This window comes from Candoia aspera, chromosome 4, assembly GCF_035149785.1.
Source record: "Candoia aspera isolate rCanAsp1 chromosome 4, rCanAsp1.hap2, whole genome shotgun sequence".
NCBI classification, from domain to species: Eukaryota; Metazoa; Chordata; class Lepidosauria; order Squamata; family Boidae; genus Candoia; species Candoia aspera.
This window is the reverse complement of record NC_086156.1, coordinates 116,408,781-116,432,605: the sequence shown is the minus strand read 5'-3', so window position 1 is coordinate 116,432,605 and position 23,825 is coordinate 116,408,781. Positions and strand designations below refer to the sequence as shown.

General features: G+C 50.4%; 3 protein-coding genes across 4 annotated transcripts in view; 2 read left to right on the top strand and 1 right to left on the bottom strand.

Moving 5' to 3' along the window:
- NEDD8 (NEDD8 ubiquitin like modifier) overlaps positions 1–23,825 on the top strand; it is a 130,718-nt gene that overhangs the window by 17,592 nt on the left and 89,301 nt on the right. The window lies entirely within an intron of this gene.
- TM9SF1 (transmembrane 9 superfamily member 1) lies at positions 1,816–20,800 on the top strand. Its single transcript, XM_063302910.1, has 18 exons — positions 1,816–1,904; positions 2,601–2,750; positions 4,427–4,604; positions 5,376–5,490; positions 5,589–5,712; positions 5,947–6,016; positions 6,856–6,938; positions 7,028–7,135; positions 7,239–7,325; positions 7,435–7,655; positions 8,884–9,372; positions 10,946–11,014; positions 13,762–14,030; positions 14,146–14,203; positions 15,290–15,622; positions 16,661–17,468; positions 18,947–19,220; positions 19,657–20,800. The coding sequence occupies exons 1-18, from the start codon at positions 1,874–1,876 to the stop codon at positions 20,048–20,050; spliced, it is 3,861 nt and encodes a 1,286-aa protein (XP_063158980.1). The 5' UTR covers positions 1,816–1,873; the 3' UTR covers positions 20,051–20,800.
- TSSK4 (testis specific serine kinase 4) lies at positions 7,329–11,203 on the bottom strand. 2 transcript variants are annotated; one of them, XM_063303132.1, is made up of 3 exons: positions 10,989–11,203; positions 8,821–9,217; positions 7,329–7,636 (listed from the first exon to the last, which is right to left on the bottom strand). In XM_063303132.1, exons 1-3 carry the CDS (start codon positions 11,198–11,200, stop codon positions 7,355–7,357), a joined length of 891 nt encoding a protein of 296 aa, XP_063159202.1. In that variant the 5' UTR covers positions 11,201–11,203; the 3' UTR covers positions 7,329–7,354. The 2 variants fall into 2 exon arrangements, with proteins under 2 accessions (XP_063159202.1, XP_063159201.1); XM_063303131.1 differs by having other exon boundaries at positions 8,821–9,184.

The window sequence follows — 23,825 nt, the reverse complement described above, 5'->3', positions numbered from 1 at the left end:
AAGCTGCTGCTTGTTGAAGGACAGTTCAAAATCAGTCTTTTGGTCAGTATTTTAGAAAATAGGATTATGTCAACAGACAAAGGCACCCCAATGCAGATGAGTGGAGAAGTTGAAGTAATAATAGACTATCTTTCTAGGCACAGAAATTTCCTGAGATGGTCCCTCTACCCATGAAATAAAGAGACATCTGCTACTTGGGAGAAAGATTGTGGCAGACCTAGACAAAAGGTGTAGGGATATCACACCGATAAGAAAGCTACACATTGTCAAAGCCATGGCTTTCCTAGCTGGGACACACGGCTGTGATAACTGGACCATGAGAAAAGTTGAATGAAGAAAAATTATGCCTTTGAACTGGTGGGTCTGTAGAACATTGCTCAGAATACTTTGGACCATACGAAGAAAAAAAATTCAACAGGAGACTAAATAAGTCCAGTTTCCTCACTGAAAGCACTAACAACGAAGAGAACACTGAGATATTTTGGACGCATAATTCGAAGACAGGAGTCATTGGAAAAGACCAGGAGGCTTGGAAAAATGGAAGGCAGTCAAAAACGGGCCGGTGAAAGCCCAGGGGGCAAGATGCTATCACAAATGATATTGTAGAGAATAAGGATGATGACCTTGAGGGAGATGTGCAGAAACCATTACCAAGGCAAAAGAGCTGAAGTATTTTTTAAGTCTAGACCAGTGTTTCTCAAACTTGGCCACTTTAAGATGTGTGGACTTCAACTCCCAGAATTCCCCAAGTGGCCAAGTTTGACAAACAGTGATCTGGAACAACAAGACAACATTCAGAAGAATAACCCTGCTTATCTATTGATTAATGTATTTTATTTGTTAGATTTCTATCCTGCCTTTGTGCAGGAGCTTAATGTTCCTTCCACCCATTTTCTCCAACGACAACCCTGTGAGGTGGACTGGGCTAAGCATGAGCAAGTGACCCCAAGTCACCCAGTAAATTTCCCTGATTGGGGGTGGACTCGAGCCTGGGTCTCCCCACTCCTTAACCATACATTTATAAATGGGTTGGTTAAATTAATATAACACCGCTTAGTTCACACGTTTCCAAGCAGTGTGCTCAGCCAGACTTTAATCCTGTCCCTATAAATTCAGCAATAACTGAAACATGGTCATTAAAAAATGTGAATGAATTAAAGGAAGATTCAGCAAGAGAGCCTGGAGTGGGTGGCATCTTTATTAAAATTAGCAAAATCTCATATTTCCTTTAAGGAATGGCGTGTCAGTTACAGGGAGACAAGATTTGAGGGAAAAAAGAGGAGTGGAAAGGGTGCAGCCCCTTTAAGGCCTGAAAATATTATTTGGGGATATGGTTCCTTTAAGAGACAGGGGAGGGCGGGGGGAGCGACGTCACAAAGCGTATGATTTATCAGCTCTCCAAAGTCTCCCCCCACGCTTCCATCACATGCCTCCTGCTGGCCCAAGAGAAATAAGCTCAGTGTTATTTGACAACTATTCCGGTTCCGATAAGAGTTGGCAATAAAGTGGCTTAGGACCCAATGGAGGGGGAAACGGAAGAGGGGGCCTTTTGCATTGCAGCTTTTTGCAGCAATCGCGAAATAATGGGATCGTCAGCCCAACGGGAGCTTGATACTTTGTTTTTAATGTATTTATTTGACGTTTTAAGGTTGCCGTTTCAAGGTGCAAGTTAGTGCCGTTCAATCACAGGTTTCTCTCCCAATCACTCCCCTCCCACGCTTGCTTCGCTCGGGAGCCCGTAGCTTTGAAGAGAAACACGAACACTGCAGCCCTTCAGTCTGTTTCCACCCAATTGGCACGTGACGGGGCGGGGCGAAGCTGCTCGGTGGGTGAAGCCGGAAGAGGAAACCCAGTGAATTTCCCACCAGGCGAGATGAGTGGCTTAGGGAAGCTGTTTGGGAAAGGTGAGGCTTAGATTTAAATTTTCAACCCCGGTAGAGAGTTGGTATCGCCCGAAGCCCATAGGGGATCCTGAGACTTGGGAGCAACCAAGTAGTGCGAGCGGGGAGAAAGAGAGAAAGAGATGCGGGGGGGGAGGAAAGAAAGGATGCATTGATTAAAGGAGAGAGAAATAGGTTGGTTGCAAGTTTTCCCCCTAAAGATGGGGGCGTAGTCACAAGAAATACGGTTTGGAGGCACTGAATAGTTTTAATTGCTCCTAGTCCCCGGTGTTCAGGGTCTGGGTGAAGGGCTGCATCTCCCCCCGCCCCCAGAGGAGAGGATCTGCTCATTATTTGGGCGGGGGGGGGGTTAAGAGAGAGGATAGGAGGGGCTCGCGACGCATCTCGGGGTGAATCGATAGCACTGTTTGCAAATTCTGCTTTTTAATTTTTTTTTGTGGCATGTCTTTAAGCTGAACTGGTTTCATGGGGAGCTTGAGAGCAACGATGCACGCCCTCCCCCCCCCCGCCAAAACTGGTGCTCTCCTCTGATGCCTTGGGTTGGGGCTCCCATCATCCCCAGCCTGGCTGGGGATGATGGGAGCCCCAACCCAAGGCATCAGAGGAGAGCACCAGTTTTGCACGAAGTGGCTTCATGGTCATCATCTCCCCTTCTCCAGACAATTGCTTTGATTTGATCCTCCCCCTGCTCTTCTCCAGGCAAGAAGGCCAAGGCCCCCACTCCGCAGGAGGCCATCCAGAAACTGCACGAGACCGAACAAATCCTCGTCAAGAAGCAGGAATTCCTGGAGGAGAAGATCCAGCAGGAGCTGCAGTCAGCTAAGAAACATGGCACTAAGAACAAAAGAGGTGGGAGAAAGAGGCTTGGGCGGGGGGGCAAAACCCAGCATTTCCCTGAGCCTTAAAGGAACACAGAGGAGCCGTGAAGGAATTGGGGTTCCTTGGGGGGAAAGGGGGGGTTCTGTCCAGCCTGTACTGGAAAAGCCCTTACACCAATCTTGGGATTTGTGCTCCCTGCATTTTCAGTTGTGTATTCTTTGAAATACCCGTGCATGTGCTTTTATTCATATATTCAGTTTATATCCTTCCTAGTAGGAGGAGAGCTGGCGTAGTCTGTAGTGGCCAAAAATCAGGAATCTGGAGCACCTTTCCTGACTCACCAATTTTATTTAAAAAGGCCAAAGCTTTTGTGGGCTTCATCAGATGCGTCAGAAAGCTTCCACCCTTTAATGCAATTGGTGAGTTGGAAAAAAGGCGCTACCAGACTCCTGATATTATTTATCCGTCCCTTGCTGGGCCAGATTTAAAGGCACGGTGCAAAAAGTTCAAGAACCACCTATTAGCCTGGGGGCCAATATCTCTATCTGGTCTTGCAGATCTTTATATGTGCTGGCTGACCTTGCCTGGATTTGGAAGCCAAACAGAGTCAGGCTGGTTTAAGCTAGCCCAATGTTTCTCAACCTCAGCAACTTTAAGATGCATGGACTTCAACTCCCAGAATTCCCTAGCCAGGACATGCTTAAAGTTGCCGAGGTTGAGAAACACTGGGCTGGAGTGTGGGTGGGTGGTGGGGAGCATCCCAGAAGAAGACTATGGCAAGCCACTTCTGTACCGTTGCCAGATGAATTACCAGATGGGTCTACAGCCCCTTTAAAAATGGGCTTAAAAGTGAGTGTAGAAGCCAAATGAATTCCATAATCTGGGAATGCCAGCAGGTCCTGCCTGTGATAGGAACTGTGTGAGCCTGTGTGAGTTCCAGTATGTACATATGCTTTTAAATATCACACACCACCCTTGGTAACCAATAGGGAGAAGAAAAACCCACAAGGAAGTAATTTTAATGGTTCTCTGTTTGTGTATAAGCACACAAAAAGCTTCCTTGAATTATTTTTGTCCATCTCCGTTGCGTGCTTGCAAACATCTGTATGTGGATGACTGTTTTGGAGGTTCTCGTTTTTTGACCATACAAATGCTTTATTCTGTAATCGCTTACATTGTCTGTCTAAATAATGCCAATATGCAGGATTTGCAGTTTGCCCGTTTGCAAGCCTTCTTCCATGACCACCACAAAGGTTAATTCAGTTCCCTGTCCCGTATTTTTTTTTAGATTTTTTTTTATCCCTTTATTATTTTTTATAAATAACTCAAGGCAGGGAACAGACCTAATACTCCTTCCTCCTCCTATTTTCCCCACAACAACCACCCTGTGAGGTGGGCTGGGCTGAGAGAGAGGGGTTGGCCCAAAATCACCCAGCTGGCTTTCGTGCCTAAGGCGGGACTAGAACTCACCGTCGCCTGGTTTCTAGCCTGGTGCCTTCACCGCCAGGCCAAACTGGTATTTGAGGTCTTAACAAGCACCCTTCACCCCTGCTTTTGAGCAGCTCCCCTCGTGCATGAGGACTAGATGCATGAGGCTGCATTTGTCTGGAAATGGAAGCTCAGCTTACAGAAAGGGGAACCGGTGGGCTGATCCAGGGTAGGGCCTTCGGCCAACGCTTCTGGGGCTTCTTTTGTTCTCGATGCAGCTGCCTTGCAAGCTCTCAAGCGGAAGAAACGTTACGAGCAGCAGCTGTCCCAAATTGACGGGACCCTCTCCACTATCGAATTCCAGCGAGAGGCCCTCGAAAACGCCACCACCAACACCGAAGTGCTCAAGACCATGTCGGATGCTGCTCGGGCCATGAAAGAGGCGCACCAGCACATGTGAGCACCCCTTTTCTCAGGATCGTTCTCCCATTCCCTGGGCGGGTGGCCAGGGAGAGCGGGGGCGATAGAATAAGCAACCCAAAGGCTCTCCTTTGATTAAGAAGGCAGGCCCACGTTTCGCCTTCATTTCAACTCCCATTCGCGCATCTTAAAGTTGCCAAGCTCGGAAAAACGCTGGGTTAGATCAAGGGCAGCTTGGAGGAACGTACGGCTCAGCCCCCATCCGAGGCGGGAGACCCAAAATTGCCGCTGCAGTTTTAAAAGTTGGGCAGGTGCTTTCGGCCCCAATGGGGGCATTGCTCGGCCCCTTGAGGCTTTCCCTGGTGGCCTTTGCTGAAAAACATTGCCCTGATCTGGTCGATAGGCTTCCAGCAAAGATAAAACGGCACCCTTCCCATTCCACGTGCAAAATTCTGAGCGGACTGTGGAATTTTCTTCCGGCTCTGACAATTAGGAGGAGAATATCTCTAGCTCAGGGCTGAACTGGGGAGTCCTCGTCGCTCTCTGAGCCTGGTCGTTGGTTTGCAGGCGTTTCATTACCCAGCTAGGCAGCATCATCAGTGCTAGGTGACGTTCGTCGACGATCGTCACACTGATGGTGTTGCCTAGTTGGGTGTCGAAACGCCTGCAAACCAACGACCAGGCTCAGAGAGCGACGGGGACTCCGCTGAAGTCCCTCCCCAGATGGCTTTTCTTGGCGTCCAAGGGTTTCCTGATTCTCTTCCTTCCTTCCGTCCACCCCTCTCCCCTCCCACCCTCCGGTTCTAGGGACATCGACAAGGTGGACGACTTAATGGCCGAAATCACCGAGCAGCAGGACATCGCCCAGCAGATCTCGGATGCCATATCCAAGCCGGTCGGCTTCGGAGACGACGTAGATGAGGTGAGGCGGGTGCGGAGGAGGAGGGAGTGGGCCAAGGAGGGATCGGGCGCTGGGAGGCAGAGGCTTTGGATGGAAATCTTGGTCTTCCGCCTTCACAGGACGAACTGCTGGCCGAGCTAGAAGAGATGGAGCAGGAAGATCTGGACAAGGAGCTTCTGAACGTTGCGGAGCCCGGTCCAGAACTGCCCAATGTCCCGTCCTCTCGCCTCCCCAGTGTGCCAGGTACAAAGCAATGGGGGCAAACGATGACACCCGTGGCCCCTGAAGGTCGCTATCCCGTCACGAGAGACCCGCTCCCTCCGTCTGGCCTCCAGGTGTGTCGGACTTACGACACCCAGGATTCCAGCTGGGGATAATGGGATGCTAGTCCCGGTGGCCCTTGAGTTGGGATGGATGGTGGGCTAGGCTTCGGAACAGGCCCTTTCCACCACCCTGACTTGCCTTTTCTTCCTGCAGCTTCAAAAGTGCCAGCAGCCTCCCTGGACGACGAGGACGAGGACATGAAACAGCTTGCCGCCTGGGTGTCGTGATGCATTGTGGGAAATTCCCCCCGCCTCCCTTTGTTTCCTTCTGAGACAGAGGCAGAGATGGAGAGGACCGATTTCTCCCCTCCGGTTCCCAGTGCCAGGGAAGTTGTGGGGGGGGGAAAGGGGGGGCGGAAGTAACACACCCTGCCTAAAATGACCTTACGTGCCGAATGTAAAGAGTTTTATAGACAGATTTATATAAATATATATATATATATATATATCTACAATATAGAATGGGAGCGTGTTCGGCGGGGGGCTTAAGAGAGATCCCCCTCAGATAAAGACTGAATCTTATGGCATCTAGGGATTTACTCTTTTTCAGTAAAACTGAGGATCTGACCCTCCTTTGGGTACAAAGAGTGGACAGTGTGACACCCCCCCGAAAATGAAGCTTGGAAAGTTTTCGAGAGCTACATTCTGTTCTGTATCTGCTGTCTGGGTACTGTCCAGTTTTGGGAATTTGTGGTCTGTCCTCTGCAAATGGTGCTCTCCTTCTGGGGGACCTTGGGCTCTTGTGCCTGTGCCCTCACACTCCACGTGCGCAAAAGATGCCGCACATGATTTCCCCCACGTGCCACGTAACAGGATGGTGTGAAAAGGCAGGCTTGGGGTGGGGGGCTGGGATTCTGCCACGACGGGCAGACTGGGGGTGGGGGGAGGAATCGTGATTTAGTTTGGATCGGAGGTACTGTCTGTTCTGGTTTTATCGGTAGTGTGTATCTGTTAACACGGTTTGGGTCGTCGGTTATGGTTTTTTCTCGACGTGCGCCTTGTGTTTATTTTTAAAAGCTTGCTCAGTCTGTCTTTTTTTTTCTTTAAATTGACTTGTGGGCAGGAGCTGGGACGGGGGGAGCGTCGCCCCCGTTGACACGCGTGAACTCCTGCAGTGGCCCTCTGCTTTGTCGCTCTCTGTGCCCGGTGAATAAAGTGCCCTAAAATGTGTTGTCTGAAGTGAGTGGGGTATGAATTGCTTTTTTCCCTCCGATATAACCCCCCCCACCCCGCAGACAATCTGGCACTTCCTCCCTCCCCCACCGAACCTGTTTCGCTGGACCTTGCACCCCAGACTCTTGCAACTGTTAAGAAGCACAAAGGGTCGGAACAATGGCGTGCAGGTGAGTTTCCAAAGCACGCCCCTTTATCCAGACCGATGCAGACCAGCCCTAGATGGGGCGCTTTCCCCGTCCCGCTTTTTCAAGGGCCCCCTTGCCTTGTTAGTCCCCCTCCTTTCCCAGGACATAATCCGCGACCGGTCCCCGCAGCTAGAGATCCAGCAGCTCAGCCCAACGGCCAGAGACAAACACCGTAAAGTCTCTCATCTTTTAATGGGCCTTTCAGCTCGTTTTCTCCGTGTTCTTCGACGGCTTGATCTGGCCGGTGCTGCGAGTCCGACTGGCTGCTTTTTTTTTATCAGCGGTGAAGGTGAGGGACCTCGATTTCGTGGTGGGCGCTGTGCTTTTGCCTGCCTCCACTGTCCGGGGTCCGCAGATAGCCTCCAGGGCCTTCATTTCCGTGGTGGGCTTTTCCGCCAAGAACTTCAGCACCCAAGAGACTTTGAGGATCTCCAGGATGTTGAGCCGTTTCGAGGCTGGGCGCAAGATGCGACGGATCAAGTCCTGGAAGGAGATTTCCATGGTGAGGACCAGGACTGCCTGCTTGTGCCCTCTCCCTGCAAGTAGGGCCTTCTCCAACCTCTGGTGCCCCCCCAACAGGCTGGCCCACTGTTCGGAGCAAAGGCTGAGCAACTCTGATCATGGATGGGTATGGCCAGTTAAAAAAAAAAAAATTAATAGCAGCTCTGGGAATGAACCTTGCTGAAGGTAGAGACTATAGTATTCTACTGCTGAAATTCTTCCCTTGCCTGTTTGAAGAGCAGGAGGGTTTATACAATGCTTTGAGGCAGAGAATTACTCTGTCTTATTTCATAAGCTGCTGTTCTGTTCATCCTCGCCAGAGAGAATGCCCCCGAGGCTGCTTGGCCCAGAAGGGGACCAAGACTGGACTCAGCTGGGCAGTCAGGCTTCCAAGTGAATCTTTGGCAAAAGAACAAGGTGCTTTCCTGCAAAAGTTAGAAAGACTTGAAGCAGAAGATGAGGGGGGTGGATGAAAGAGAAAGAGCAGATTGATGAGAAAGGCATGGAGGGGGGGATGGAAGACGATTGAGGTGGGTGGGTGGGTGGAAGATGGAGGGAGGGAGGGAGGGAGGGAGGGATGGAAGATGACGGAGATGGAGATGTAAGACGATGGGAGAGGGAGGGATGATGATGGAGATGGATGGATGGAAGGAAGGAAGACGGATGAATGGGTAAATGCTGCAACTCCTAAGGACCCTCGGTTACAAAATAAATAAGGCAGGCTTTCGGGTGGGATTGCGAAGTTTCACGAAGGCCTTTTCTCCATGCTGGCTAAGCTGGTCCGGTACCTAAATAACGAAGGTAGCTGTTGTGCATCAGAAGGGCTACTTGGCACAATTGTGCCCCTCTTAAGAATGACCCTCTTCGCCTGCAGTTGGACCTGGGGGGAATGGTGGGGGCAGGAGCATCCTCCCATCATTAATTTCTGGGGTGCATTCCATTTTACCCACAGGTCCAGAGCTTTCAGAAACACACAGCCCGATGGTGTGGCTGGCTGTGCTTGGTGGATGAACAGCCAAGCCCAGTTCACACGCAGCTTAACTTGTGGGCAAACTCAACCCAGAGGAGTGCAAGCCGTGTTCCTCCAGATGGGTTAGCTGTACCGCACACCCCGTCGTTCCCAGCCAGTGTGAGTGAGGGGAGGGGTGCTACTCAGGTACTCTCACCTTGATTTCCTCATTGATCTGGAGGTGGCTGGGGAAAGCCACCTCCTTCTGGGTCTCTCGCAGGAGCTTCTTGAGGTTGGTGTCATCAAAGGGCAGGTGAGCCACCACCAAGGTGTAGAGGATGACCCCCATGCTCCACGTGTCAGAGAGGAAGGGGTTGTAGGGCAGGCCCAGCAAGATCTCCGGACAGGCGTAGGCAAAGCTTCCGCAGTAGGTCTGGCTGAGGTGGGAGAAGCAGCTCATCATGCGGTACGAGGGGGTGGGCGGGGGCTGCATCTGGGCAGCCACCATCTTGGAGAAGCCAAAATCGGAAATCTTGATGTTCTCACGCTTGTCCAGGAGAAGGTTCTCCAGCTTAAGGTCCCTGCGGTTCAGGGAAAGGATGGAAGAGGTGAAGCTAAGGCAATCCACGTAACACCTAGCCATGGCACCATGACCCCAGTTGAGTCCGCCACAGTTACCGGGCTGGTGCATCGTGTCAACCCTCAGCTGTGGCTCTCAGTCACAACAGTTGGACTCACACATCCTGTGAAGCCAAACCATCAGTGCAAGGTGGGAATCCCGCATTGCTTGGAAGGTGCATGGAGGCCTCGGGAGGAAGAGGTGAACCCAGGAGATGCTTTGCGTGCCCTCAAGGAGCACAGGAATCCAATTAAAGCATTTGTGAAGGACTGCTGATCTGGATGGAACAGGGTCCCTAAGTCCAAGTCCACTTCTCCCTTCTTCCCCAGCAAGGCTGGTATGCCTCCAACCATCCTTAAGGCCACAATTCAACGGGTGTAATATTGCGGACACATTGCATTATGGTGATTGGGTATTAGAACTGTCAGTCAAAGCACTGGAACCTGGGGCACCTCCTCGCGGTTCATATTCTGGAAGGAGGAAGGATAAAGGAGAGAATTTGGGAGGTCTGGATGGAAAGAGGGTGGGACAAAAGCTGGAAGTCATAAAACACCCATCTGCCACGTGACAGCTTTAGGAATATATATATAGTATCAGAGACGGGTGAGCAGCCCCTAAGTGTGTCGTAATATTACGGGAGCCTGTTTGCAACCCTTTTTAAGTTATTAAACTTCCACTTGAGTCACTCTTCAAACGTTAACCAAGGACGGCGCTGTTCTCAATTCACCCCACGTGCCATGAGTCACGCTGCCCCCAAGATAGATAAATGGAAAAATATAAACAGTTGAGAATTTCCAAGTCAGGAAAGCGAGCTGGGTGGTGACAGCAAAACCGAAAGGTCCTTTACTGAGGTCCCTGGGTTAAGGGGATTATGCTTTAACGTTGAGACAAATAAGAAGAGGGGTGTGCAATTCTAGGAACACATTGATGGAAGACGGAGGAGAGCTCTTTCCATCTGAGGACGTTGGGATGGAAGAGTCTGCTTTAAAGAAAAAAGCCCAAAGAAAGGTAGAGATAACCCCTCTTTGTAAAGGAACTGATATTCCGGCATTCCCAATATTGAAATTGGTTCCGGTTTCCCTTTCCTTAATAGGACGTTTATTTAATCCTTGCAGAGCCATTCAGAGCTGGCCCTGAAAACTGAAGGAGCAGCAAAGTCTCCATTTTATCCCTGCAACAATCACCCCATAAGTGGGATGGGACAGAGGGAGTACAGAAATGATTTTGGACTAATATGTGGCCGCCGTTAGTAAAACAGGAGCTTAGCCCAGGAAAGTGGGGGGGAAAAAGTCAAGATACCCCAGCTTGACTTTCTTTGGTGTGAGGGATGGAAAGAGAAACACTGTTGGGCTTTCAAGATTGTGTTATTTTAGCCCAGTATTGTGTAATTTTAGCCCAGTGTTTCTCAACCTTGTCAAGTTTAAGATGGGTGGACTTCAGCTCCCAGAATTCCCCAGCCAGCCATGCTGGCTGGGGAATTCTGGGAGCTGAAGTCCACCCATCTTAAACTTGACAAGGTTGAGGAACACTGCTTTAGCCTACAGCGATGAAGCAAAGTTCTATTATTTCTGGTGGTGCTGGTTGGCTGAGCTGCCTACCTCAAAGGGCTGGCAGAGAGAGCAACTGGCTCTGAATCCCCTACTGGATTCTACATGGATCCCCTACTACCTGGATGAGTAGAGAGATCCCAGCTGCTCTACTAAGTTGTCTCTGCCTGAAACAGAGCTCAATTAGAAACCCGAAGGACGCCTCTGGCCGGCTCTCACCGATGCACAATGCCCTTGCCGTGCAGGTAGGCGATCCCCAGGGCCAGCTGGGAGAACCACTTCCCAGCCAGAGCTTCCGAACAAGCTCCTGACTTCTGGATCCATTCTAAGACATCGCCACTTGGTGCCAACTCCATGATGATGTAATGGCGGGAGGTGGTTTCAATTGCCTGGAAGAAACTGATCACATACTTGTGGCGGAGACTCTTCATCACCTGGAAAGAAGAGAAGCTCGGGGTTGGAAGGGAGACTTGGCCCCCCTGCAACCCCTCCTTATGTAATTACTTCCTGTAATCCTGTGTCCTGTCTTTCCACGAAATAAAAAGTAAAACGTCGTAACAACAAATCCATAAACAACGCCTCCCTGTGCTGACATTCTGACTAGGAAGGCACATGGCAGAGTGAGAAGCAATAATGGAGCAACAGTGCCTCTGAGTGAGTGCAGAATGCCTTTCTGGGCGATGCTTCCGTTTTAACCAGTTAGGCACTGAACAACTCCCCACTGGTACTTCTACCGAACCCATCGTTCAGTTCCTGGAAGGGTACAAATGTAGATGTTTACAAGGGACTCAGAATTCTGCTTTCCGTTCAGGCCCAAGGGACACCCAACTGCCGTCCCCAACAAGACAGTGACCTGTATTTCCCTGGGTAAGAACTTTGTGAGATAATCCTCCGAGGCCTTCTTCTTGGATATGATCTTAATGGCCACCATGGACTTCTGCTTGGCAAAATAAGCTTCGTAGACGGTTCCGTAGGACCCGTGCCCGATGACTTTGCCAATCTGGTAGCCGTACTGGTCCATCACTGAGACGTATGGCGTGGAGGTCGAGTGCTCTACCATGGTCAAGGGCTAGTTCGCTAGCGAAACCTCCGAGCGGTTTGTCGATTTGACCTCGGCTCTAGGAAGGCTTAAGGGGTGGGGGAGGACGTGCCACCAAGGACGGGTGGGTAGACAGCGACTGACGGGACACCAGTCAGAAGACCTCTTGGGTCTTCCACAGAAAGGAGAAGCCGTTTGTCCCACTACACGTTCCTCTCCCCACCAATCTGGCAGAGGAGCTTTTCTCTGGTTCAAAGAGGACGGGGAGAAGGTGGGGATCCAGCTGGGATCCACCTGTCTTCACCCTAGCTGAGTCTAGGACAGCAGCGCCCAGAGAGACCTCTTCCCTGCGACAGCATCAGAGGAATAATGGGCTGCAGCCTCCGAGACCCGAAGGGTTGACCGGAATCGCTCCGACCGGATCCCACCAGGGTTCCGATGATGCCACAGCCGTGCTCAAGCCTTCTGGCCGCCCCCATTGGCCCGCGGGGTTCCGGTTACCAAAGAGAACCTTCCGTGAATGGCAGGCTGGGGTTGTCTTCCAACTGGGACCTCGGAGGGTGGTCCGCCCAAGGCCGAGGGGGAAGGAGCTCAGTGGATGGACGCAGATCACCCGCCTGAGTCTTGCTTTCTGTGGCACCTGTGAATTTACCGCTTAACAAAATCTGCATTTGTACAGGATATATGGATAGTAGAGGGGGAAAAGCATCCAGCTAACATGGTCCCTTCTGCTTTGTTTAACATGGGCATTTGCTTCTTCAGTGAATTATAGTTTAACCAAACCATGGTTTAGCATGATGTCTCCATCCCAGGCATGGTTTACAAATCACAGTGGTTCTGCGTTCACATACCAGATAAAGCTGTAATATAATCTGTTTGGTTTGGGCTTATCTCGGTTGTGTGAACTCTGGCCATTATGGCTTGCTTCACATGTCATTGTTAAGCAAGCCATGACTTAGGGGGTGTGTTTAGCACGCCACAGGAACCCAGGCCGCCTTTTTGCCATCTTTCGTGACAAATTAAGCATCTGGCTTGTTTGCTGATCATTTCAGCACCCCGATTGAAGCTGGGGAAGCAAAGGTGCAACCTGGTGAGTGGTACAAGAGCTGAAACCCATGCCTTTAGATTTGGAAGTAAATCTTTGGGACTCCCTGTCTGTTTCTTAGAGATACTGTATATGTGGCCTCCATTGCAAGAACCAAAAAGATGTATTTAAATATATTGAATGAGTATCTATCGCAGGGTTTCTCAGCCAGGATTCAGTGGCACCCTCGGGTTCCACAAGAGGTCACTAGGGGTTCCCTGGAGATCACGATTTATTTAAAAAAATATTTCAAATTCAGGCAACTTCACATTAAAGAGGTACATTTCATTCTTTATTTTCAGTTTAATACTGTTAATGCATATATAAAGGCCTACCCAGGAAACAAATATAATTTGGTAACTTCTGGCCTCTATTTGAGCCTGAATGGGCAGGGGTTCCCCAAGGCCTGAAAAGTATTTCAAGGGCTTCCCCAGGGTCAAAAGGTTGAGAAAGGCTGGTTTATAGCCTGAGGTGGTACTTGATGCCACAATTACTCTGGACATGATGTATTATTATTACTATTATTACTATTATTATTATTATGGTTGCACAGTCAGCCAGATGTTTAGACTAATAATTTAGTCTAAATAACAACAACAACACGGGCTTGGAAAGCTTTTAGAAGACAAACCATTAAAGCAGTCCTGGAAGGACACAAGAGGGCAATTTTTGTGATGCTTTCTTTGGAGGGATTGATCTTCACCGGCTGAATTTCTGCCTGCCTTCTGTGCATCACAGGATTACGTTTCGCCCCCCACGCCTCTTCCTTTCCCTCCCTTCCCAACGCGGGGCGCCACCGTGGGCCTGTCCCTTTAAGAGGTGGGCGGGGCGGAGCGTTGCAGCGCCCTGACGTTCCCGCCCACCCTCAGGGAGGGATCCTCCCGCTCCCGCTCCCAGACCCGGAACTGCGTCCTCGTGTGGGCAGCGAGGCCCCCCGCGATCCGGTGAGGGCGGAAGCAACTGACGGACGTGGCCGGGGCTGTCCGGGAGATGGCCTGAAGGACTCCGGGCGCTTCGAAGCCCGTGGCTCTTCGGATGAGTCATCCTTAGCTCGGAGAACCGCGCGCCGGAGGTGCCGAGAAGCGGAGGGCGGCCGCGCCGAGAAAGGAGACGGCTTAGAGCAGGATTGGCGGGGGCCGTAAAGTCAGGCAGTGCCGGGGCGACCCGCTCAGACCGAAGCCCCCCTCCTTCCCCCCCACCCCGCAGCTTGGGTGGCTGCACTTGTGAACTTTCGCCTTTCTTTTTTTTTTAAGGGGCGAAGAAAGGCTGCCGGAGGTGCAGGCATTGCTCGGGGCAGCCCCAGAGGAACAGGTGAGAGGGGAGGGGGCCTTTGGGGGAGGGGGCTTGTGCCATAGCCGGGGGGGCTGGGTGTGGGCAAGGCGCCGTCCCTCTATTGGGTCCCTCTCCTGCCCAGCCTGGGGAAGGAAAGTTCCCAGCATGCAGCCTTGCCCAGCCTACCTCTCGGGGTTGTTGTGAAGATGAAAGGGGAGGGGGCGAGGCTCATGCTCTCCCACCCAGGGTTTCTCTGGGCAGGGCAGGCGTGCCAGGGCAGCAGGCACATCCACAGCCCCCCAGGAGGGGCACTGGCCAGAGACGACCCCCAAACAGGGCTTCCTCCCCCCCCCCCCCAGCCTCGCATTGCTTGGGGAGACAACCCCCACATCATGGCTCTAGGGCTGCCTCTGGAGCAAGGATCCCTGACTGGCGGGGCTGAAAGGGGGGTGCCCAATCGATCAGCATCTCCACTCTCTGGAGACGGTGCAAAAACGACGTCTCCCTGGGTTCACACGCTCGGCTGAACCTCAGCTGGCACGTTTATTTACTGAATAAAACAAAACGGGCCTGGTTCACGCAACAGGCTAAGCCAGAAACCGGCCAACCGTATTATGGTTTTACATTAAGAGTGAAGCCCATCTGGTGCGCAAGAGGCTTGCCTACATCTACCATCTTGTAGATGATGGTTATATATGGAGCCTAGCTCTGGGGTGGGGAGAGCTAAAAGAGCACGGCAGGACACTCTCCTGATACAGTGGGTTGGTCTCTGGCCCGTCACCAGAACCAGGAGTCGAAGCCCTTCAGCCTAAGCGTGTGGTTTGCATTTGTAGGGACAGAAGGCAGCTGAATGCTGAAACCTCCAGCAGGCGTGGGTGGACGCAGAGGAAATCAAGAGAGGAAAAATATGCTAATTCTGTAGTTGAATGTTTCTGGACCTTGGCCACTTTAAGACAGGTGGACTTCAACTCCCAGAATGCCGGCTGGGGAATTCTGGGAGGTGAAGTCCACCCGTCTTAAAGTTGCCGGGGCTGAGAAACACTGCTGTAGTTCCTTGATGGAGAAGATAACCCTCTCTCTCTCCTTTCTCTCGAACTACACCCCAGCTCCTACCCCCACCCTTGATCCCACGTCCTCCCCAACATGGCTTGCCATCCATCCCCTGCCCTTCTTGCCTCCTTCCTCTATTTCCTCTCTGTGGCCTGTTCAGAGAGTCACTATCAGCTGGGGGCAAAGGTGATGCTCTACGTCAACAAAGTGGGGCCTTACCACAACCCACAGGAGACCTACCATTACTACCAGCTGCCGGTGTGTTCGCCACCTAACATCCGCCACAAGAGCCTGACCTTAGGGGAAGTGCTGGATGGGGACCGCATGGCCGAGTCCATGTACGAGATCCACTTCCGCGAGAATATCGAGAAGAAGATCCTTTGCGAAATGAAGCTGTCGCCGAAGGAGGTAAATCCGTTCACCGTAGCTGAGCCGGGGGCTCCGTTCCAGGCCATTCATTTTTCTCTCATTTTCCTTCGGATTCCCTTGTTAATCTTAAGGAAAGGAAAGGGGGGGGGAATCCTTTTTTGATGTGAATGTTATAGGAGGGTCTGGTATAAATTTAGCAAAACAAAGGTTGCAGGCAGGTGGTGTAAAGTAGTTGCTAGAAAAAGAAGGAAAATGAAGGAAGAAAAAGAGGAAAAAACATGGAGGAAAATTTTAATCAGAAAGCGAACAACTCAGTAAAACTAAATATTGGTTGTTCGCTTCTGGCTGTATCAAAAAATTAAATGAAGTCTGGGAGGGAGCTAAAAGCTAATGGATTAGATTTGGATAAGTAACATCAGCAATCACTAGTTACAACTCCCATCATCCTTAGGAAGCACAGCCAAAGCTGGGAGTTACAGATAGGTAGTCCTCGCTTAACAACCATTTGTTTAGTGATGGTTCGGACTTAGAACGGTGCTGAAGAAACCAACTTACAACTGGTCCTCACACTTACAACCATCATGGCATCCCCACAGTCATGTGACCACGATTAGGGTGCTTGGCAACCGGTTCATATTTATGACCATCGCAGCGTCCCGTGGTCATGTGATCACCATTTTCAACCTTCCCGGCCAGCTTCTGGCAAGCAAAACCAACGGGGAGCCATGTGATTTGCTTAACGCCTGCAGTGATTCACTTAACAACTGCCACAAGAAAAGTCATAAAATTGGATTGGATTTGCTTAATGATCACTTTGCTTAGCAGCCGACATTCTGGTCCCGATTGTGGTCATTAAGCGAGGACTTCCTGTAGTGACTTCTGGAGCACCACGCATTCCTTGTCTTTGGGCCAGAGGTTGGAATGAAAGGCAAGAGAAAACCAGAACCATTTTCTTGGTTCTTTTTCCATGGGCTGCTGAACTCAGAATCAAGAGAGTTGGTGGCTTCAAGGTCTGGGATCTGGTGGGTCTCCTGCTTCTCCTCAGTTGTGTGGTGACCGTTCCTTTCTCTGTGGCAGGTAGAGCACCTCCGCCAGGCCATTGAGGAACTCTACTACTTTGAATTTGTGGTGGACGACTTGCCACTCCGTGGCTTTGTGGGCTACATGGAGGAGAGTGGCTTCCTGCCCCACACCCACAAGATTGGGCTCTGGACCCATCTGGACTTCTACCTGGAGTGGAACGGTGACCGCATCATCTACGCCAACGTCAGCGTTCGCAATGTCAAGCCCACCAGCTTGGATGACGTCCAGGGCGTGTTGCCCATCACTTATACCTACAGCGTCCATTGGTCTGAGACCAGCGCAGAGCGGCAGGGTGAACGTAGGGGAAGCCACAGCGGGGATGACGGCTTCTTCCCTCACACCTTGGAGATCCACTGGCTGTCCATCATCAATTCTATGGTGCTGGTGTTTCTGCTGGTGGGCTTTGTGGTCGTCATCCTGATGCGGGTCCTCAAGAACGACCTGGCCCGCTACAACCTGGATGAGGAGGCCTCGTCTTCATCCTCAGGAGACGACTTTGACCAAGGGGACAATGGGTGGAAGATCATCCATACCGACGTCTTCCGCTTTCCACCCTGTCGCAGCCTCCTCTGTGCCGTGCTGGGCGTGGGCAGCCAGTTCCTGGCCTTGGGCACTGGCATCATTGTGATGGCTCTGCTGGGCATGTTCAACGTCCACCGACATGGAGCCATCAATTCAGCCGCCATCCTTCTCTACGCCCTCACCTGCTGCATCTCCGGTTATGTGTCCAGCAACTTTTATCGCCAGATTGGTGGCGAGCGATGGGTCTGGAATATACTGCTCACCACCAGCCTTTTCTCTGGTGAGGTTCCATCTCCTCTGGTGCTTGGAGGTTGTCTTCCACCAGTTCCATCTGGCTGGAGGTCCCTTGATTGCCCCTTTCCGTTGGCAAAAGATTGAGACACTCTGGTCCTCCTTCAGTAGTCTTTATGGCACATTCTTATTCGGGGGAACCTTTTCCAAGTTGCTAATCTCGAGGATTCTCCTCTGCTGCGAAAACTAGAGTAGCAACCTAGTGCCTTCAAGCCATATTCTCCCAACCATGAGCTCCAGCCAGCAGAGCCAGTGGTCAGGAATTATGGGGGCCGTAATCCAAAACAACTAGGGATTATGTTTTGGCCCATGGGGTGTTTTTTCTTGTATCCCAACACTTTGTTTTGTGAGTCAGCATTATGGTTGTTCCCATCCACTTCCCCTTTTATGCCATCTTGCTGGAGAGGGCGGGATGTCGTTCTCTACTTTCCCTGTGCTTATCTCCTGCCACTAGGCTGGATCTCTCAGCGTTCTTTGAGGTTGTAATCAGAGGAAGGGATCTTTCTATTTAGGGTTGTGTGTTGTGGTTTCTTGCAATTGTATGGAGGGATCCTGTTTCTAGAGATCTCTTGAGAAAGGTGACACTCTGATAGGAAGAATGGCAAAGCATTTCTGGAATTTGGGGAAACTGAGGTGCCCCTCTGACAGCTGATTCTGTTGTAGGATCCATAGTGATTCAAGCAATGAGGTGGATGGTTGAGTAGGATCTTTTTCAAGGACGTTACGTTGGGAAACCTAAAATTAGAGACAGAAGGGAGTTGGGTTTTCTTCATTAATCTTAGTTCAATAGAAGCTGTCAGGAACTCTGTGCTTTCTTTTCTAGGACTCCAGCTGACAGCCTTTGATTTGCAAGTAAGGGCCTACGTGCCCCCTTCTTCCTCCTTTGGGGAATCTCAGTGGCACACGTGGGGAGCATGTTTATCCCTGAGAATTGTGTTGAAGAAGCTTGCCATTATATAATTGGGCTTCTGATTACCCCTTAAGGACTAGAATCATATTTTTATTTGTAAGGTGTCGTAGGAGATCCCACATGCCCTGTAAGAGAGCCATGGTATAATGTGGTAAGTTCAAGGTGCAGCTGGGTATTTCTTTGATCCAAACTGGTGTGTTCACCATGTAATGCAGGGTTTCTCAACCAGGGTTCCATGGAATCCTGGGGTTCCACAAGAGGTCACTAGGGGTTCCCTGGGAGATCACGGTTTATTTAAAAAATTATTTCAAATTCGGGCCACTTCACATTAAAGAGGTAACTTTCATTATTTATTTTCAGTTTAAGAACACTGTTGTGTTAATGCATATATACAGGCCTACCTATGGAATGAATATAATAATTTTGTAACTTCCAGCCTATCTTTGAGCCTGAATGTGCAGGGGTTCCCAGAGGCCTGAGAAATATTTCAAGGGTTCCTCCAGGGTCAAAAGGTTGAGAAAGGCTGGTGTATTGTTTCTCCTTCCTCCCCTGTTCAGCTCCCTTCTTCCTCACCTGGAGCGTGGTTAACTCGGTGCATTGGGCCAACGGGTCAACCCAGGCACTGCCGGTCACCACCATCCTGCTGCTGCTGACGGTCTGGCTCTTGGTGGGCTTCCCGCTGACGGTCATTGGTGGCATCTTCGGCAAGAATCGGGCCAGTCCCTTCGACGCACCCTGCCGCACCAAAAACATCGCCCGGGAAATCCCTCCCCAGCCCTGGTACAAATCCACGGTGGTACATATGACCATTGGAGGCTTTCTGCCCTTCAGGTGAGGAGCAGCAGGGAGAACAGGGACTTCCGTGCTGCTGTGCCGTAGTTTCCCTCCCTCCCTGGCTCCTGATGATGGAAGAAGGGGACCAGCTCCTCCTGTCCATTGCTACTTCGCCCTTCCCTGTGCCTAGGCCAGCGCTCTTCTCACTGCAGACCAGTGCTCCTCAACCTGGCAACTTGAAGACGGGTGGGCTTCAACTTGAACACGGGTGGGCCTCATAGCTGGCTGGGGAATTCTGGGAGTTGAAGTCCACACAGCTTGAAGTTGCCAAGGTTGAGAAGCGCTGTTTTAGACACTGGCTTCAGAAGAGGTATCCCTTGGTCAGCTTGCTGCCAGTAGAGCTGGAGGTTGGGAGACGCAGAGCATCAGAAGCAGAGCGTGACTTTCACCAGCCCCCCCCCCTTTTTTCCTTCCTTCCTTCCTTCCCTTGCAGTGCCATTTCTGTGGAGCTCTACTACATTTTTGCCACTGTGTGGGGCCGAGAGCAGTACACCCTCTACGGGATCCTCTTCTTTGTTTTCGCCATCCTGCTGAGCGTCGGGGCCTGCATCTCCATCGCCCTGACCTACTTCCAGCTCTCGGGCGAGGACTACCGCTGGTGGTGGCGCTCCATCTTGAGCGCGGGCTCCACCGGCCTGTTCATCTTCCTTTACTCCGTCTTCTACTACTCATGCCGCTCCAACATGTCGGGCACGGTGCAGACGGTGGAGTTCTTTGGCTACTCCCTCCTCACCGGCTACGTCTTCTTCCTGATGCTGGGAACCATCTCCTTCTTCGCCTCTCTCAAGTTCATCCGCTACATCTACGTCAACCTGAAGATGGACTGACCACCCCTGCTTTGCTCTCCTTGGCGGGGGCTGCAATGAAGCTCTTGGTTCCCACTGGCTAGGATGGGTGCGGGTCAGCGCGGTCCCTCCCGTTGCAGAGCGCCCCACCCCTCGGCTAGCCTAGGCATCGCTTCAGAAAGTCCGTTCTCGGCTGGCATCTCAGCCGAGCTCTGGAAACATAGGCTATTTATGATTTGTTCCTTTCTTGGCTGGAATCTGGGAGCATTTCCAAGCTCACCCTACAGGCCCTGGCTTGATTGCCACAAAATAGGGGACAGGAAGCGTCCTTACGTCCTCGCCTGCTGGTCAGGACAGCTGGCCAGTCAGCGACCCTCCTATGAGTCCAGCCAGTTAGTGCCCACTGTTAACAGGATTCTCCTCTTTGTCTTTTTAAAGTTAAAACTGTGTTCCTGTACTGAAGTGAACCATTTATTTTTCTCCTCAGTTGGTAGGAATGGGACCATTTGAGAGAGATTTTTTTCCTGTTGACTATATGATCAGCTCAGCTGATAAAAGCTACAATCAGTTAAACACACATCCATTTTTTCTGATGGGTTCCATCTCTCCCCGAACATTGAGAGCACGTGAAAAAGTTTCTGCCTTGTCTTTCCTTTTGCTCAGTTTCAGGAAGAGATCCCAGCCAATCATCAACATGCATTAAAAAACCCTCAAACCTGACATACATACGTAGAGAGAGAGAATGATCGGCAGGCCGATCTCACAAGTAAAATTTGTCCCAATAGCCAGCAATATGTTTAAGGTTTTCCTTCTTCAGGATTCTGGACCTGGAAGAGAAATTGGCTAGTTTGGGTGGGGGGACCTTTCCCAGCCTGGCAGCCTCCAGAGTAGTTTGGGTTTCATACTGGTTAGGTGAGATCGGAATTATAGTCAGAGGGCCACAAGTTGGGGAAAGCTGGCTTAGAGATTTCCTTCAACCAGGTATTTTCTTGGTAGACAGAAATAAAAACTGCTCTTCCTAATGTTGGCGGGAAGGTGGGGGAATCCTGTGCAATTTGGGGGCAGCACCCAAAATGATTTTTTTTTTCATGCAGCTTTTAAGGGTCGCTGAAGAGAGAAATAGAAGCAGCCAGCTAATTATCTTCAGGGATCTACGCAAAGGACCTAGTGCAGTGTTTTTCAAGCTTGGCAACTTGAAGATGGGTGGACTTCAACTCCCAGAATTCCCTGATCAGCATGGGTGGACTTCAACTCCCAGAATTCCCCAGCCAGCCATGCTGGCTAGGGAATTCTGGGAGTTGAAGTCCACCTGTCTTCAAGTTGCCAGGTCGAAAAACACTGATCTGGTGGATTCCTGCTGTTGAATGATCAGCTGGTTCATGAGACAGTCGCGTCAGTCAAACAAGTCTTACTCTCCGTTTTGCCAAGGTTTTTCCTTCCTCACATCCTTTGTACAGTACTCACAAAGCGTCTGGCACCCTTCCAGTATGGGTGAGAGAGAAACTCTCTGTCTCCTTCCACCTGGGTGGAAAAAAAAAATTATATATGGAAAAAATATATATAAGGAATTATGTATATTAGCAAGGATTGAAGTCGGATTATTTTTTAATTTGATGTCTTGCTTTGGGTTTCTTTTTACAGATCTTGAAGTTAAATTTTATTAATAAAAAGAAAATGTAAAAAGCAACGTCTAAATGCAGGTTCTGGGTGTTACTGTGAGGAATCGAAGAGTCTGCTCCCGTATCTCTTCTGCTGCTCCAAAAACAGTGGTTAAAACCAGCACTGTTATCGACGCTGCAGAAACGTGCCTCGTGCATAAGGTTTGATAATGGACACCAAATCTCTTCTTTCACTTTTGAGAAAGTTTCTAGTCCTTAAGGCTGCAGAGGAGAGCTCTCAGTCAATGTGTTTGTTTATGATTCATTTGAATATTTACATTCCGCTTCCCCAGGACAGCCCAAATATAAGTGATGGATGATACAGATGTTTGCCAGAGTCCTTTAGAGTTGGACGGCTGTAATAAATGTTAAAAATACCTTAAAAAGATAAAATAAATGTGCTGTTATAATAGAGAACACCAATTCCAGAGATGTTATGGTATGTTTTGGACAACCTGTACCGTCTCAAGCACACGTCCTTTTGTCTATCGCTGGATTTACATATCATACCAATCCATTGTTTGTTTTCCTGGTTCATTGAATAGGCCACTGTTTCTTTGGTCCTCACAACCCATTAAGCTGTAGATCATAACCAAGAAACCACCATGGCTGGATAGGCAGAAGGTACTACGGTGAAACCAAACCACCTGTACTGCAGTGTGAACCCAGGTTCTTGTTTGCATGAAATTCAATAAGTTTTTCTTCTGAGTAAATATACACAGGGAAACACAGGCAGATTCCTTATACTAATCTAGAATTTCTCACCCTTGGAAACTCTAAGATGGGTGGACTTCAATTCCCAGAATTCCCCAGCCAGCATTCTGGGAATTGAAGTCCACCCATCTTAAAGTTGCTAAGGTTGAACAACACTGTTAAAGGATGGACTAGTCCTAGTCCAACTCCTCAAAACATATACAGGTAGTCCTCACTTAATGACTATTCGCTTAGTGATGGTTCAGACTTACAACGGTGCTGGAAAAAACAACTTACAACCGGTACTCACACTTATGACCGTCACAATGTCCCCACAGTCACATGATCATGATTTGGGCTCTTGGCAGCCGGTTCACATTTTTGACCATCCTGTGGTCATACGATCACCATTTTCAACCTTCCTGGCCAGCTTCTGGCAAGCAAAATCAATGGGGAACTGCGTGATTCGCTTAACAACCACCACAAAAAAAGGTAAAAATCAGGTTGGATTCGCTTAATGACTGCTTTGCTTAGCAACCAAAATTCCGGTCTCAATTGTGGTCATTAAGCAAAGACTACCTGTAATTCCATATATAAGATAGGCCACAATGCTTTCCCGTAAGGAAAACTACAAACCATGCAGCTTTTGAGTCCAGCCAATCCAAGATTGCAACCTTAGCCAGTTGAATGAGAAGGAAAGCCTGCTGCCCTAGTGCATCTTACTTCCGAGCAAACACACCCTAGTTAGCCTGATCCCACCCTTACTCCAAAGTAGGGCTAGTTGGATCTACCTCCAGGGAAGTATGTGTAGGATCAGAGCCTAAGAAGGGCTTAATCATAAAAATCATGCAGGACATTGAAAAAAAAATGTAGGACTTCTTCTCCCCTTCCCAGGAAGGCAAAGCCCTTCTTTACCACGACGCGTTGGTTGTTGGAACTCCCTGCCAAAGGATGCGCTGGACACCGACTCAAAAGAGGGCGCCCAATTCGATGCTTAGTAAAGCTTCCATGTTCAGCCGCAGTATACCCGGGCCACCTTTGTCAAGGGAGAAAGCCCGCCCGAAGAAGATGGAGACTGTCAGGGCAGCTCCCAACGCACGCAGGGCAGAGCAAAGAGCGCAATCAAAGACAATCGGACTTTGAATCTTTTGGAAACGAAAATAAACCGGAACGCTCGTCAGCGAACCCAAAGACACAGCCGGATGCCCCTCCCGAGCGCAGGCACCTCCCAGGCGCTAACGGAGAAGCAAAGGGCGAGGCCTCTGACCATGGGCAGAGCGCTTTCCGCGACTGGCGCCCCTTCCGAGGGAGCTTGGCGGGGCTGGAGCGCCGGGCGGCGTCGTAGTACGTCCTCCACGCGTGAGGGGCGCCCGAGCTCCGAGCTGCACGCTTCCGGATCCCTTCTACCCGCCGGAAGCTGCGTCTCGTCTGCTCCACATGTGCTAGGAGTGGGGACGCCGGCGGCA